Source organism: Aythya ferina (assembly GCF_964211825.1).
Source record: "Aythya ferina genome assembly, chromosome: 3".
NCBI classification, from domain to species: domain Eukaryota; kingdom Metazoa; phylum Chordata; class Aves; order Anseriformes; family Anatidae; genus Aythya; species Aythya ferina.
The window spans coordinates 52,935,011-52,950,826 of NC_140298.1; the positions used below are offsets into that span (position 1 = coordinate 52,935,011).

The 15,816-nt window shown below is 34.3% G+C and overlaps 1 protein-coding gene across 17 annotated transcripts in view; it reads right to left on the reverse strand.

Annotated features, from left to right (window-relative positions):
- SYNE1 (spectrin repeat containing nuclear envelope protein 1) overlaps positions 1 to 15,816 on the reverse strand; it is a 307,251-nt gene that overhangs the window by 225,302 nt on the left and 66,133 nt on the right. For all 17 annotated transcript variants that reach the window (XM_084515528.1, XM_084515529.1, XM_084515530.1 and 14 more), the window contains 7 exons: positions 15,326 to 15,418; positions 14,012 to 14,190; positions 12,220 to 12,416; positions 11,943 to 12,052; positions 4,014 to 4,121; positions 3,083 to 3,220; positions 1,787 to 1,951 (listed from right to left, as the gene is read on the reverse strand). In XM_084515528.1, the coding sequence (XP_084371654.1) occupies positions 1,787 to 1,951; positions 3,083 to 3,220; positions 4,014 to 4,121; positions 11,943 to 12,052; positions 12,220 to 12,416; positions 14,012 to 14,190; positions 15,326 to 15,418 (990 nt within the window). The remainder of the gene's footprint in view (positions 1 to 1,786; positions 1,952 to 3,082; positions 3,221 to 4,013; positions 4,122 to 11,942; positions 12,053 to 12,219; positions 12,417 to 14,011; positions 14,191 to 15,325; positions 15,419 to 15,816) is intronic.

Consider the following 15,816-nt stretch of genomic DNA (forward strand, 5'->3'; position numbering starts at 1 on the left):
ACCAATATCACCCATTAAACCATGTCCCTAAGGTTCAACCTTTGCTTGAACACCCCCATGGGCCAGTGATGCCACCACTTCCCTTGGCAACCCATTCCTATGCCTGACTACTGTTTCTGAGAAGAAATAAACTTAAACACTTGCATAATTCCTTGAAGGTTTGTCTAAGTAAGCTGATACTTTTTGTATTAGCTTCCAAATGGCTATAAGCCACAGAGTTCACTAAAATAAGCAATGTCAGATGAGCGAGAGATATAGAGAAGGTAACGTTATCTGAACAAAGGCATAACAAACAAAACCCTAAAACTTCCTAAAGAATAGTGACTGAAAAAAAAAAAAGTAAAAAAAAAAATAAAATGTATTTCTGGTATTATCCAGTAGCACACCAGGATTCAACAATATAAATTTGAGTGATAAAAAAAACACCAGGAGCTGATGTAATTATACATGGTTATGTTGAAGTTTTTCGCATCTCACTCTCATGGGAAAAGTCCCCTGAAACAGACTAATGTAAATTGTTTGTTTGTTTGTTTGTTTGTTTTTTGTTTTGTTTGTTTTTGAGTAGAAATCCCCCACCACAGTATTTCTGATGCAAAGAAAATAGTTTAGTACACTTTTTTTTTTCTATTTCTTATGAATGTATCAAAATAAGGTTTATAATATTCACATGCAAACAAACAATAACAAAAAAACACATGAATCCTGAAGTATTTATGAATCCTGAAGTATTTTATGTCAAAAATAAAGCTAATGAAATGTAACCTTATGAAAGACTAGACTTTGAAAGATAACAATTATCTTTCTCGTAATTTTTAATATTGTTTTGGTAAGATTTATTAGCTAAAACTAAAATTAGTACAGGTGACACTGTTTTAATAAAGAATAATTGGGAGATCCAAAAACTGTCAAAACTGCTCCACGATATCCATGAAATTTGTCAGCTTTTCATTATGTGGCTTTACTTTTATTAAAAAGTGGATTTTTTTTACAGAAAAAACCTCCTCAGCCATAAAAATGAAAACAATATCCAAACACAATAAACTTAGAAAATAATATTGAGAAAATATATGAAACAATACAGCCTTACTGCCACAAGTGCAGCCTTTCTCTACACCATTTTTTTCCTTTCTCCTTTATATTTGCTGCTTCAATTTTTCGTTGTCTCCAATATTTTGTTTCTATACTTTTCTCATCTGTATTACATAAAAGCACTGAAAAACCTCACAGTTTTGATTTTAAATGACAACAAGGACTCAGCAAAAATAATAGCAATGATATTCAAATTTATCTGGTAAATTTCTTCTTTACCATAGCAGAGGGGACTTCTCATGTTATTTGTCATTACTACACAATGAAAATTCATTTCATTATTTTTTCCCCAAGTCTCAGCTATATATTCATGAACCATCAGCACATTTAGTAGCTGCATTTAGTTTGCTCTATTTCTTCTGTTTCACCTACTGAGTTCACATTGGTTGAACAATGCATCCAACTTAGGAGTTCTGTATGGAGTTTTCCCCAACAGCACTCCTAGAGTAGGAAACAGTTAAAATACTAATATCCAGTATTTTTCAGAAAGAAGAAGCAGGAACATTCAAAACCAATCTTGAATATTACTTGTAAAATATCACAGCTAAAAGTCATCACTGAAAGATATCTAATTTTTAGCTACCATCTAACACCTCCCGTACCAACTAGTTTTCAAATTGCAATTAATAATCATGGATCATTTACAGCCTTGGAAATAATGAAATATAATGCACAGAATGAATGCATGTATATTTACCTTAAGTTGTTCAAGCTTCCGGTGAATTATATTTGCTGTTTCTTCATGAGCTTGCTGAATACCTACTTCTTCCCTCAAAACAACCTCTGCTCTATAGAGCCAAGCACCTATGGTACCCAAAGGTTCAGGAAGAGATTTATCAAGCTGTATGTGCCAATCAAATAGCTGGGAAATAAAAGTAAGAGGACTGAATTTCCTTCCTTGCTTAATTTTACAAACAAGTATGACATTAGTTCTGAAATTACATTATTCTCATAGGCAACAAAATCTCTATAAAGATTTCTGGATTTCCCTTCTAGAATCATAGCTGCATTACAGAACCAACTATATGTAAACTGTAACAGCTGACATTCTGAAGATTTGGAATTTCATCAAGCACAGCAAAGCAGGTGAGACAATCTTCCTCTCAGTGCTATTTATTTCATACTTTTCCATAAAAACCTTTTCACTGCAATTTTGATTTCATTTTCATTCTAATGTGCAAATGATTTTCAAAGAACTGCCAAGAGTACAACAGTAAATTCATTTACTGTTTACAGTACCATGTCTTATTGGCAACCTCAGATATGGGAGTAAAAATAATGAAAATTGTAAAAAAAAAAATAAAATAAAAAAAAAAATCAGACTATTTTAAAACAGATTCTCCATTAAGTATGACATACACACACTCACAATAATAATAAAAGAATACATGAAGATACACTGAGTATCAATTAATGATTTGATAACTTATTTCTTATTTGGGACAAACATTATAATTCACTTTGGATTTTTCATTCTTTTAGTACAGAATTATTATCATGAAAACTAATATTAATTGTTTCTATTGCAACCAGGTAAAAAATGGCATTAAATCTTCATTTATTGATTCAGAATTTGTTGCACAAAAATGTTTTCTGGTTAAATTATAAATATTTTATTCAAATTTTTAGTTATTACTAGAATAACTCTAGCAGTTTCAATTGAAAAATTGCATTTGGAAGCTTCATTGTGCATTTTTTTCCCTTCACAATATTTTCAGCTTGGCTTGTCAATATACCTTCAAATAAAGGGAAACCTCAATGTATTGTCCTTGTCTTAAAGTTCATACTCTGTCTTTGAACAAATATTAAGGATGATAGAGCTACAAAACATTCTCAAAAAAAAATACTGTACAATTCAACATCACTGGAAACTTGTTTCATATTTCTGTTCCTAATGCCTAATAAAATCAGCAGCAAATAGGTACCTTGAAGGATTTAAAAATTAAACCTTCACTTAATAAAATATATATAGTATAATAAGTTTTCAACTTACCCTGGAGGAAACTCTGTCCCATGCTTGCTTCACTATAGCTTGATCAAGCAGTAATTTACCATCTTTCCGTAAGGACTGGGTTGCAAGTTCAATCGGTTTCCTTTTTAACTCATACTGCACTCTGAAATGCTTAAATGACTGCACAAAGAGAAAATCAAGTTAATTTAGAGTAGATTTAAAAAAATTCTGCAACATTTATGGAGTTTAGGCCACCTATATGACAATTTTGTATTGATGGAAGTCCTAATACTTCCCAAAAAAGGAGAAACAGTTAACTTGTATATTTATAACCTTCATTGAATTGCTTTTTATTAAAGTTTTTAATAGATCCTAGAACGCTCCCGGAAAATATAGGTAGGACTTTTGAATTTCCCTTCAGTATCAGATGCCTGAACTCTGTCCAAAGGGAAATAATCATTTTTCAGATAAACTAGCAAATGGATTAAATGCGAGGTAGGACAGATGCTGTTTTTAGAAAATAGTCAAGCTTCAGTAGAAAATTTAGGCCAAAATTTATGTTGTAGATTTAGACATTAACGTTTAAAAGAGGGCTTAAAAATGAAGCTCTAAGCCCTGTCTCCTGTCCACTTCTCACCTCACCCAGCTTTCAGTTATATTTCTCATTTGAGCTATATCATGGAAGATCTGGAAGGACTGTACAGACACACGCTCACTTCTAACTAGGACAGTCGTTCATGCTGCTAGAAAAAGCTCTGTGTTAGGCATACCATCTGTGCACTATTCTACATAGCAAAGCGGGAGTTGACATTATAATACTCCACCAATAACAGGCAACACAATTTGCATCCTTATTTCTTTAAACTACAATATGTTGAATTGCAAATATGCAGACTGCATAAAATATTGCAATGCATATTACAAAAATGATGACAATAATATCTTCTTACTCAAATATTTCCCAATTGCTTACCTGGTATTTTTCCTGTAAGCTTGTTTCTGCCACCTGTGCTCGGGCTAAATCTCTTTCAAATTGTTCTGCCCACACTTTTAGGTCTCTCAGCATCAACCTGTCTTCCTTCTATGAGTTTATACAACCACATACACAAAAAAAAGTATTACAGCCTATTAGTAGAGGTGTCAGATATAGCCCAGGATAGAACATCTATCTAGCCATTCAAGGTCATTAACTGTAGTGAAAAATCAATAGAAACCTTGGGGCCAAATTCTCTCAACACTTATCTTCATATAGTCTAATTGAAAAGCACATTGTGAGTATGAAAGATGAACTCAGCATCTAGACATGAGTCTTATAGCGTCATAACTATTTGTGTCATTACTGTGTCAGAAATATTACTTGTAGCTCTTGCCTGCTGTTAATTTAACAGAAAGTACTTCAAATATACCTCAGCAGCTAATTTTAGTTTTCCACATATATGCAGAGTGAATTTCCAGGAAAAGCTAACTGGGCTGAGACAGGAGAGAATTTATCATCATCATTTTGCCACCTTTTTATTATCTGGTCTACTATTGCTGGGAGGGGAGGGAAGGAGGGAGAAAGGTTATGGTGCTGGACAGGAAAGTGTAGTAAAAGTATGATCCCAAGGTCATGCGTTTATTTTCTTAGTGACTTCAGGGCAATCCTTGACATCAAGCTCTAACTACAGAAGCTGGTAAAATATTTTAGTAGAGAATGTTTTAACAAGGAAAATGGAAATAAATAAAATTTGATTGTATTCAGTTTCTTTTGTTTCCATGACAATTTTGGCAATTTATTTTATAGTTTTGCTTTAACACTTCAAATATATTGTTGGCCCTGGAGCTTTGCAAGGCTGCAAAATTCTCTGTAGAATTCAGTGACCTGGCAGTGAAAATTAAAATCCTGGCAGGAAATCTGTCAGCATGTCATATGAGAAGGTTGGCAGACAAACAAAAGACTTTTTGTGCACCGTGTAAGTACACTAATCTTTAAGTAGAATACAAGTGTCCATCTCATATTTTCAACCAATAAACCATGTGTTCTGGCTGTTAATCTGAAGCTACTCTTTAAAATGAAAGAAGTGATGTTACCATAAAATTGGTGACTATCAGAAACACATCTGTCACAGTGAAAAAATGCAACACTACATTATATCAGCTAAGCACCTAAAATAAGTGATTGAATTTTAAACATTATATGAGAGAATAAACACTGGGCTATGTGTTCAAAAAGAAGAGCAACTTACAGTATTTAAGTAATTAAGTTAATTATTTTAATAAAATCCTAACCTGAGAAAGGAGCCAATTATGATTCCTTTCTTTGAAAGCTGTCTCAAATATGTAAAATGTAACTTCCTTTAATCATTTTAACAGCTTAGAGGTATTGCTTCATTTCAATTGAGGAAAGGACAGAATCGTCTTTGATGTATTGCTACTAATTCAAGTACTGAACCTCTATTCAAAACAGTTCTAGTTGGTTGGACAGAATTTGCATAACAGATTGTGCAAAGATCACAGGCATTATGTCTGTTAATTCCCTATGTCAATTCTTATCTGGATGTTGCAGCAAGGTTAACATTGTGTTAGGACAGCTGCACTGGAATAAAGCTCTATTTCCTATCTTCTGACACTTGCCTAAAGCTGGTACCTGAGAAACAGTCTAGGGCATATATGACACTTCCCTGCTTCAGCTCTTTATAATGCTGGCATTTTCTTTACTGCATACAGTGTCCCAAAATGCCAGAACACCTAATGTTTCCAACTTCTCAAATCATTTATACATAGAGAAGGAGAATAAAAGTATTACTCTTCTAGTATGATAGTACTACTCTTCTGGTCTGTTAGCTTGCTTTCTGTGTGGAAAAATATCAAGATTCTTTGAGATGAACAACAAATCCAAGACTACTCCTATATGAGAAAATTCTTTACTCATTCAGCCACCAAAAGAACTATTAATATTTAGCAGTCAGATGCATAAAGACAATACTAAATTCTGCATCCTAATAGGTCAAAACTCCCATAACAATCCTGGTCATTAAAACTTTAAGTAAGGTATTATTAAAATCAAGAAGAGAAAGTGTTTCACGACACAGTGTATACTACTTTTAGTTCACACTATAACTTCGGTTTTATAAAACACAGGACTTTATTCCTCTATGGATTACACTCTTACGGCTGAGAATCACTTCCTTTAAGATAAGTCTTTGCAAGAGCATCTGTGTGGTGATAACTGTTCATATAGCAAGCAATGTGAGCAAAGCAGGCATTTAACAAGATTCCTGTTAAGGCAGCTTAAAAATTCAATATTAGCTAAAAATGAGCCTGACGGACTCTTTTTGAAATATAATATCACCAGAACAAGAACACCTCTGTGATACCTGAAGAATACAGGAATAGCCACACCTCTTGAATTACAGTAGGATTTCTTTGACATTAAGTGAAAAAGGTAAAGTTAATAGGTGACATTAGGTCTTCTGAGATTCATGTATTTATTTAGTTTTAGTATTTAGTCAGATTATGTTTGTTTACTTTGCTTACTTGCAGAAGATGTAGGTGTTTCAGTAACTGCCTAACTTAATGGTGTTGACACTGTGCAACTCAAGAAAAGCATAATAGGCATTTTATTTATTTATTTATAAATTTTCACAGGTTTTCACTTGAGCAGATCACTTCTTGTCACCTGCAGTGATTCTGTGTTCCTTGGTTGATACAAAAATATTTTAAAGCATTCACTTAGACACAAAGGCACCTGCCACCATCATCCCCATCTGATATCATTCTTAAAACAAGACTTTAATTAGTGGCTAATGTTTCTTACCCTGAATAAAAAACATCAAAAGGGTGTTGTTACAGATACATAACTATTTTCTAAAACCTGCACATCTTAAGCAGAATACAGAACATAACATAAACCATCAAATAAAACCATCAAAGAATTGTAACCATTTGTTCCTTCCTCAGTAAGAGGATTTTTGATCTCTGATCACATTTACTTTAACTCTTCTAAGTCACTACGACTTATTTTCTGCATGCTACTTCCAAACAGATTTTTAGAGTATTACACTATACTGATACTATTCTATGCACTTTCACTTATTTGCATAGATAAAAAAACAGAACTGGAGCACTCAACCACCAAAGAATATTAAAGAAAAATATTAGAGAAAAGTGTTTATGAATTCCAATATGACAAGAATAAGGGAAAAATTAAATTTACATAGAAACTTTTCAGCCCAAACTCAGTCTCTCTCTGTCTTTCTCTCTCTCTCTTTCTATATATATATATATATTTTTTTTTTATTATTAGTAGTATTTTTTTTTTCTTCTTTTAAACTGAACTGCCAGTGTTAATTTGAAAATTACAAAATACAGAATACTTTGGTGTTTGGAGAGCTAAAAATATATATCCGTGTTTCATGAGAAATTTAATTATGGGCTAGGAAATGAGTACTTTCTTGAGTTCTCTACTGTGTAATTATAAACCAGTTGAACTGTTCAAATTCTTAGGCAGAACCAGGACAGAATTTTCAGATATGACCATTTAAATCTTAAAAAAAAATTAAAATAAAATAAAATAAAATAAAAAATTATCTGTTTTTCAGAAATGTGGAGCTATTTTATTTCCAATTTACTGGAAAAAAAAAAAAATCAGGCCCCTCTAAAAATGTTTATCTATGAATTCAATTACTTCGTCAATTCCTTTTGAAAACTCTTGTTTATATGTATGTGTTACCATCATCACTGAAACACATCCATTGATAACAGTAGCACAGATGCACTGCGAATGCTGAGCCAAGCAATATCTTCAGGGGTGAGCTATTAATGTACATCTTAAAAAGCAGACAGAAAATTACTGGAAGAACTCAGAAAGATATTTTTGCAGTTGCTGCTCGGAAAATTCCTTTTATATTCGGGAACTACAGTGGCATTAAGGTGTTGGAGGTGACTATTATTTTCTGAATTACTTATTTCTCATTAGAACACTTTTTAATTTGAAGGACTGTGCTTTCTCTATACTTAAAATCATACCAAGATGAAGCAATTGATAGAGCTTTTACAACTTTACCTCTTTACTAGCTTCATTAGAACTGCATTGGGACTGTGTAAGGGTAAGAATTTTCAACAAGGTCCCATCAAAGCTGCTCAAACATTTGCTTGAATGGATTGAGAAGATGGTAGTAATTCTCCTATGAGTATTAAACTTAATTTCAACATATGCTACTAGTTAGATATAAATATGATCATATTTGCTTGAAAATAACCCATTACTTATATATTAAAAACAAACCCAAACAAAAACAACAAAATAAAAAAGAAAAACAAACAAACAAAACCACAAAGAAACTACCTTATAAAGGTAATTAATTGGATCAAGTCAAACTATAAACACAATTGACTGACTGCAGTGACTGCAATTTGCTTCACTTCTGCAGCCTCATTTCTGAACGCTCATTTCAAATGTAAAAACTTCATCTGTTAGATTTTTGAATTTCTCTCAGTTGTTACTAGAAAATTTTAGGGATCTAAATTTCCAAGATGGTTATCTTCTAAAATATCATAATCTATGGGGAAACAAAGAGCAGAGTGTCTCATGCATGAATGCTTTCCTTTACACAAAAAGACCACAAGCATGTAAGACACAATCATATATAAAACCATATATACATCTCTTTTATAAATCTGAAGACATAGAAATATAAATCCTGTATATACTCAGAACATAATCAGTGGACATCCATTGTTGGGGAAAAAAAATAAATAAAAAATTTCAATTTAAATGGATTATGTCATCACACAAATAACTCATATCTGATACACTGTGCACTGAGAAAAAAATAGTACTCTCTCCTTTACATATTTTTAATCAATTAATTTATCTGAGGTACATGTCAGAATGACCATATGTGCAGAATGGGTTAAAAACAAACAAACAAAAATATCACATTTAGGTGGGTTGTGTGGCCAAGAAAAACAGTTACCCATATATTAAATAAGTGTTATATTAAAGAATTTGGACTAAGAAACAGAAAGGCCCGCTGTATTAAGAAAGAAAGAAAGAAAAAAAAAAACTCCACAAGATATTTGATTATGAAACATTGGATTGGGATTTTTTCAAATATTGCCTCTAAATATTGTATAAATATGGAATGTAATATTTATGTCTGTATGCTGTTAACCTTGTGTTGCTGGACTTTCAGCACTAGAATCTCTCTCTAGTATAATGTAATATAAATTAATTTCTCATTTTGTGAAGGATTATCTGGAATCTTCTTTCATCTAGGTATTTTGCAGTTCACAGGATCGACTGCATTAATTCCTGGCTTCTTTTTTTACTACCTTGTAACCAGAAGTATGTAAACTATGGTCTCAACATTTGTTGGAATTTTTGTATGATAGTTTGCCAAAAGTCACCGAATATCTTAAAAGGCAAGTTCTCACTATAAGAAATTTGATTATCTGTTGACAGATAATTTCCTCTCTGAAAAGTCATAACCAAAAAAAGTCATAACCAAAGCAGCTCTGAGAAAAAAAATAAACTTCTTCCCTATGACAGAAATGTGAAAGGTTTATAGTAATGGAAGACTAAAATTTCCCAAAAGTTTAGACACCTGAGAGCTTGTATTTATCCAGTGCTGTTTTTCAATGCATCTTACTGTTTCAGGGCCAATAACTACTTGGGATTTTGGACTTTATGCACATTGCTTACTGGACGGGCTTCATACAGATCTCCTTCCCATGAAGTTATCACATGTCATGTGGTCATCATTTTGTTCTGAGAAGTGAGGAAATTAAAAGTTATGGTGGACAGGACTGGATAGTGAGGTATGGAGTGGGCATAGGTAATTGACAGGGATGAGAACTTTGCCAGAGATGGTCTAGCAGAATTTGTGTCAGGAAAAAAGTAGCGTCCCATTGCTATTTTTGACTGGTGTCCTGCATCCTCCTGCACCACCTCTGTGTAAACCTCAGGAGAAGGTGGTGAGGTTTTTGTTCATAACTCAGCCACAGCACAGGTGGCAGACTTGGCTGAGTCTGTCGGTGGCAGGAGCTGCATTTCCATGGTATGGAAACAGCAGGACTACCTCAGTCTGCCACAGGTCACAGAGGGAGACTTCGGTGCTCACTCAGTCTCCCTCAGCAGATCCACTACTCAGTGGAATGCTGTGTCTTAAGCACATTTGCATCCTCAGCACAATGTTGCAGCAAGGAAAATGAGAAATGCCAGTGCTCAGTCACTGGAATCAGACAGCAAAGATACAGCTGACTTAGCCACACCTAATAAAGCTGCATATAGCCATAAGGAAGAAGACTGACTCCTTTCAAAGATCTTTTGTTGCTGTCTGTAAGGTATCCAAAGAAACACAGACAAAAAGTGCTGTCTCTTTCTCTCTTGCTGTGGCTGAGCAGATTGTCTCAGCAGTGTCCTCCATTTGCCATGAAGGAAGTAAATGATCAGGATTAGGAAGCGAGTCATAATCACTTGGCATCACTGAGTACAAATATTCTAGTGCAAAACTAATGCACTATAGCACTCACAGCACAAACAAGACAAAAAAAAAAAAAAAAAAAAAAAAAGACAAAGTGATTCCTTAAAGCGAATAGTCTAGTCTAACTTCATAGTGCAATATAAAGAAGTCTGTGTAAAAATTATAACTGCCTCCCAAGTCTGAAAGTCCAAAGACTAAGCAATTTCTTGTTTCTATCCAGAAATCCAGTGTGATAGAAAAAGAATCACAGAATCACAGAACTGTAGGGGTTGGAAGGGACCTTGAAAGATCATCGGGTCCAACCTCCCTGCCAAAGCAGGTTCCTCTGTGCAGGCTGCTCAGGTAGGCGTCCAGACAGGCCTTGAATATCTCCAGAGAAGGAGACTCCACAACCTCCCTAGGCAGCCTGTTCCAATGCTCCGTCACCCTCACCGTGAAGAAGTTCTGTCGCATGTCAGTGCAGAACTTCCTGTGCTCTAACTTGCAGCCATTGCCCCTTGTCCTATCCCCACAAACCACTGAGAAGAGGTTGGCTACATCCTTCTGTCCCCCACCCCTCAGATAATTATATACACTGAGGAGATCCCCTCTCAGTCTTGTCTTCTCCAGGCTGAACAGACCCAGGTCTCTCAGCCTTTCTTCATAGGGAAGATGCTCCAAGCCCTGTATCATCTTTGTGGCCCTCCACTGGACTCTTTCCAGGAGATCCCTGTCTTTCTTGTACTGGGGAGCCCAGAACTGGACACAGTACTCCGGGTGAGGCCTGACCAGGGCGGAGTAGAGGGTGAGGATCACCTCCCTTGCCCTGCTGGCCACGCTCCTTTTAATGCACACCAGGATCCCATTAGCCCTCTTGGCCACAAGGGCACAGTGCTGGCTCATGGTCAACCTGTCGTCCACCAGGACCCCCAGGTCCTTCTCCTCAGAGCTCCTCTCCAGAGGAGAGGACAGGTCGTCCCCCAGCCTGTACTGATACTTCGGGTTGTTCCTTCCCAGGTGCAGGACTCCACACTTGCTCTTATTAAATCTCATTTGGTTTCTTCCTGCCCAGAAGAAACCAAAAAGAAGTGATGCACTGTCTCATGTAACGAACTGTTGCAATCTTATTGGTGTTATGCTTGAAAAGCTCTCAGAGGATTTTGGGACCCATTCATTTGTTAACATTTATCAAAACTGTTTCTGTTCTTTTTTGTCTCCTACTGTTGAAAGGAAAATCTCCACAGAACTGTCACACTCTTTTCTTCATCTACTAGTAAATATTTACAACACAGGTTCTTTTATTCTCAGTTAATCTTTCTTACTTTTCTTACTCCTCTTGCTTTCATTTGAACTGCTAATCAAAAGAAAATATAATAAACTTTTAGAACTAAAAAATATATTTATAACACACACACACAAAATAAACTGATTTGCATAGGTATGAAAGAGAAGCTTACATCATTCTCCTGCACATCAGTCACCGTATGATGAAGATCAGGGTAGTACTTCAAAAACTGGGCTACGTATGTCATGATAGACTTTTCATCTGGCTTGTCAACATTAACATCTAGATGTGAGTACAGAACATAGTAAATTAAATTATATCTGAATGGCACAACATGATACTTAAATATCTAAACACCATTCTACTTCTTCTATACACCATCTAATCAGCATATTTGATTTAACTCATACTAATAGTCCAAACTTTTTTTTAAGCAATGAATTAAGTACCTTCTGGATCAAGGAGCCTTGGAATTCCTAGTTCTGTTTCTGCAAGCATGAAGGCTTCTTCCAGATTTTCCCTATTTGATCTTCCCTTTACTTTGTCCATGTCCACTAAATCTGGACGGATAGCATGAATAATGGAATGAAATGCAACACCACTCCTCCAACTTTGTCCAAAGTCTTTGATTTCAATTCCAACTTGCCTAAGAAATATGAAGAAAAAAATAGTGGATCTCAACATCAAGACTAGAGGATATGTGGGAGGAGACAGGATGCTCCAACCAGTGGCTACTCATAATTAAACTTAAACTACTCATAATTAGACTAGTTCCTACAGTGCTAGTCAGGTTGACTACAGCTCCATCTGTACACTGCATAAATTCATTTCTGCATATGAAGATCCTAGAGGATATTGTTATATACATACTACATTTTTCACCAGCAAGCTCAGTAGCGGCCATAATCCAATAGTATTTTGAACAATTAAAGTGTACTGAGGTTCTTGTATATGATGAGGAGGTGCAAAGTGACTTTTTTGTTTGTTTGGTTTTTAAGTTAGTTTGAGCACACAAACTTCCTTTGAAGACACACCTGGACAGGAAGGTAGTCTTGTCATTGGGAAGGTCACAGAACAGTAACTCTGGATGAAGGCTTCATTCACAGATTACCGTAATCATTGAAAAACTCCTACAACGTTTGATGAGCACTTGGAAAGCTCTTGTAATGTAAATAAGGGCTTGGCAAAGTGCATTATCCTTCTTTTAGATTTCTTACAACACATTTCACCTACTCTTCCTCACTGATTTATGAAACTCTCTCTTTGTTTATGTATTGCTTATTTACATGTCTGGAAGTTGCAGCTGACACTTTTCAGTAGCATGTCTCTTCCTAACAATTCAATAGGAATAGTTCAGTACAATCTGATTTGGCATTTTTAGTTACTGTATTCTACCTATTTATCAAAGAACTGGGGAAAGTCTTTGTCTTTATATTTCTTTGCTCTGAGAATTGTTCCTTAATTCACTGTTTCCATCTACGTTATTGCATGATTGATATCTTCAAACAGTAGTGATTACTTAAGTAAAATAATAATAATAAAAACCAAACAAACATTTTATTCTTTTATGCTTTTTATCTTTATTTTCTTAGAGTGAAAGCAACTAAATTAATATTGGTTCTTTGATTTAATGTATGCTTTTTTTCATGCCTTTTAACAAGCACAGAAAACTTGGGATAATTGTACCAAATAGTAAAACTAACTGAAATAAATTTAGGCTTTCTTGGCATAAACTTTGTTTAAGAAGAATGAAAATTCCAGACAATTTTTGCAGTAATATATCCTTTGCCTTAAAACTGTGGAAGGATGTTCTGATTTTCCACCACTTCTTTTAACAGCAAGTGCCTGAATTTAGTGTAGAATTCACAGGCTCTGTCACTAAGGAATGCTGTCAGTGTGGGGCTTGCATTGTAACATCAAGTGTTTTGGCAGTAAGACTAATACATCATCATTCAGATATTTAATTCCCCTTTCAGTTCCTCATTCTGTTGAGATAATCCCATTCATTAATCAGAGACTATAAAATGTGATTGCTTGTAAAATTAATGCAAATTATTATTAATTACTTGCTTTTTGTAATGGTGGAACATTTAGCAGCCTCAATTATCTAAAATAATATGATCACAGACTGGTGCTATATAAAAAGATAGCAAAAGGACAGTCCCTGACAGAGAGAGTTTAAATTCTGAAGAAAAAGTTTACACTTAAGATACTAAATTAATTATTTTGTAGGTTACTTACTTTGCTGCTGTGTACTGTATCCATTTCAGTAAAGCCTTCCTGGCACTTCCTTGGACCTTGGTTACCACCTTCCGTTTGCTTGGGGGACTTGCAGTTTCTGAACTGACAACACTTTCCACAGAAGAAGTACTGCTAGACAATGATTGCAGCTGTGGGAGGTTGCTGGTCAGCTCTTCAATCTGTGAAAAAAATGTTAATGGACTGTTTGTAGATAATCAGTTTAATTCTTATCAGTCTCTTAGATAATATTGTAATAGGACTAACAAAACAAAGCTGAGCAGAAGCTGTGATTAACATGCTGTAGATTGTTTAACTATACTTTAAAGTAGCTTCAAAAATTCTAATGTACATGACCAGATGATGATCTTAATTTCTGAAGTATAGAAAATCTAACAATCATTGACTTTCCCGACAAAGAGCTACAGCAATATTTAACTGTGTCAAGTTATCTAATATGACAAATTATCATTCAAGTAGGAGACAATAGTTTATATTTAGCTTGAATTGAAATTTTAAAACAATCTACTAATTTCAGAGTCCACTCGTTCAATTAAAGAAAGGAAATGACCTTGATGATCATCTGGATAGTTCTTCATTTACCTTTGTACTGTTTTGGTGTAAATATAATTGAATCTCTGCTTAGAAATACCTTGTGACGAAATACATTCAGTACATTCAGTAGAATGTACTGAAACGAAGTACATTGGTATTGCTTGGTGAGGATGTATGACAGTTATTTGTATCATGCTTTTCATCAAATGAAAATCAGTAAGTTTTCTCTTTTAAGAACATTAAGATGACAACAATTTGGCCTTAACATGAAATAGTTATTGAGGACACTGCAAGATTGGTCTCCATCTACATCATTTAAAGCTAAATACTGTCCTTACAAGTATTTGCATCTCCCAGTGAAATCAGCAAGTTTACATATGTTCTGTATGCATAATTACTGTCTGACATCATGTACAATGGAATTAGTCATACAGCACAATCACGTCCAGGGCTGGTAAAGGTGCTTGTACGAAGAATCCATGATCCTATACTTTTCTTTTGTTGTTCTTTTTCACTCTTCAGAGAGAGTGGAAGAATATGTTCTAGTGATAAAGGAAAGCCATTTGAGGTCCATTCCAAATACAAGTATCTTATTTTAACCAGTGTGAAACACCCCTATAGTAAACTGTTACTTTATTCAGTATCTAATAGCTAATTATAAACTTAGATATAGTGAGGTACTGGAAACACAGCAGTTCATATGAAATGATGACCTGGACCCTTACTTGAGCAAGCTACACTAAAGTATAAAAAATGTTGTACCTGAAAATATAAAATTATGGTCCACACCAAGCCAAGCACAATAGAAGGTCTACCATCAGCAATATCAGTTGAGTTTATATTGACAAGTTTAATCTATTTAGGAAAGAAAATGTGTTATTACTACACACAAGGAATGATAACAATTACAAAATAGATTTCAAATAGTTTTTTCGCTTTTAACACAGTTTTGTAACCAAATAACAAGTTTGTTAATAAAAAATATAACTGAATGATACAATTTCACTTTTTAAACAAGAATAACTATTGATAAAGACAATTTTTTTAGGGGCTGCTGCATGTTATTACTTGTAGAAATAACATTTTATTACATTTAAAAAACAAGAAGAAGAAGAAAAAAAAACAACAACAAAAAAGGAAAAAAAAATAAGAATTCTTACGTAATTATAATTATAAAACCATTATACAAACCGGAGATCCTCTGTATACAGACTTGCATGAAAAATAAATGGAAAAAGATGATACAAAAATAA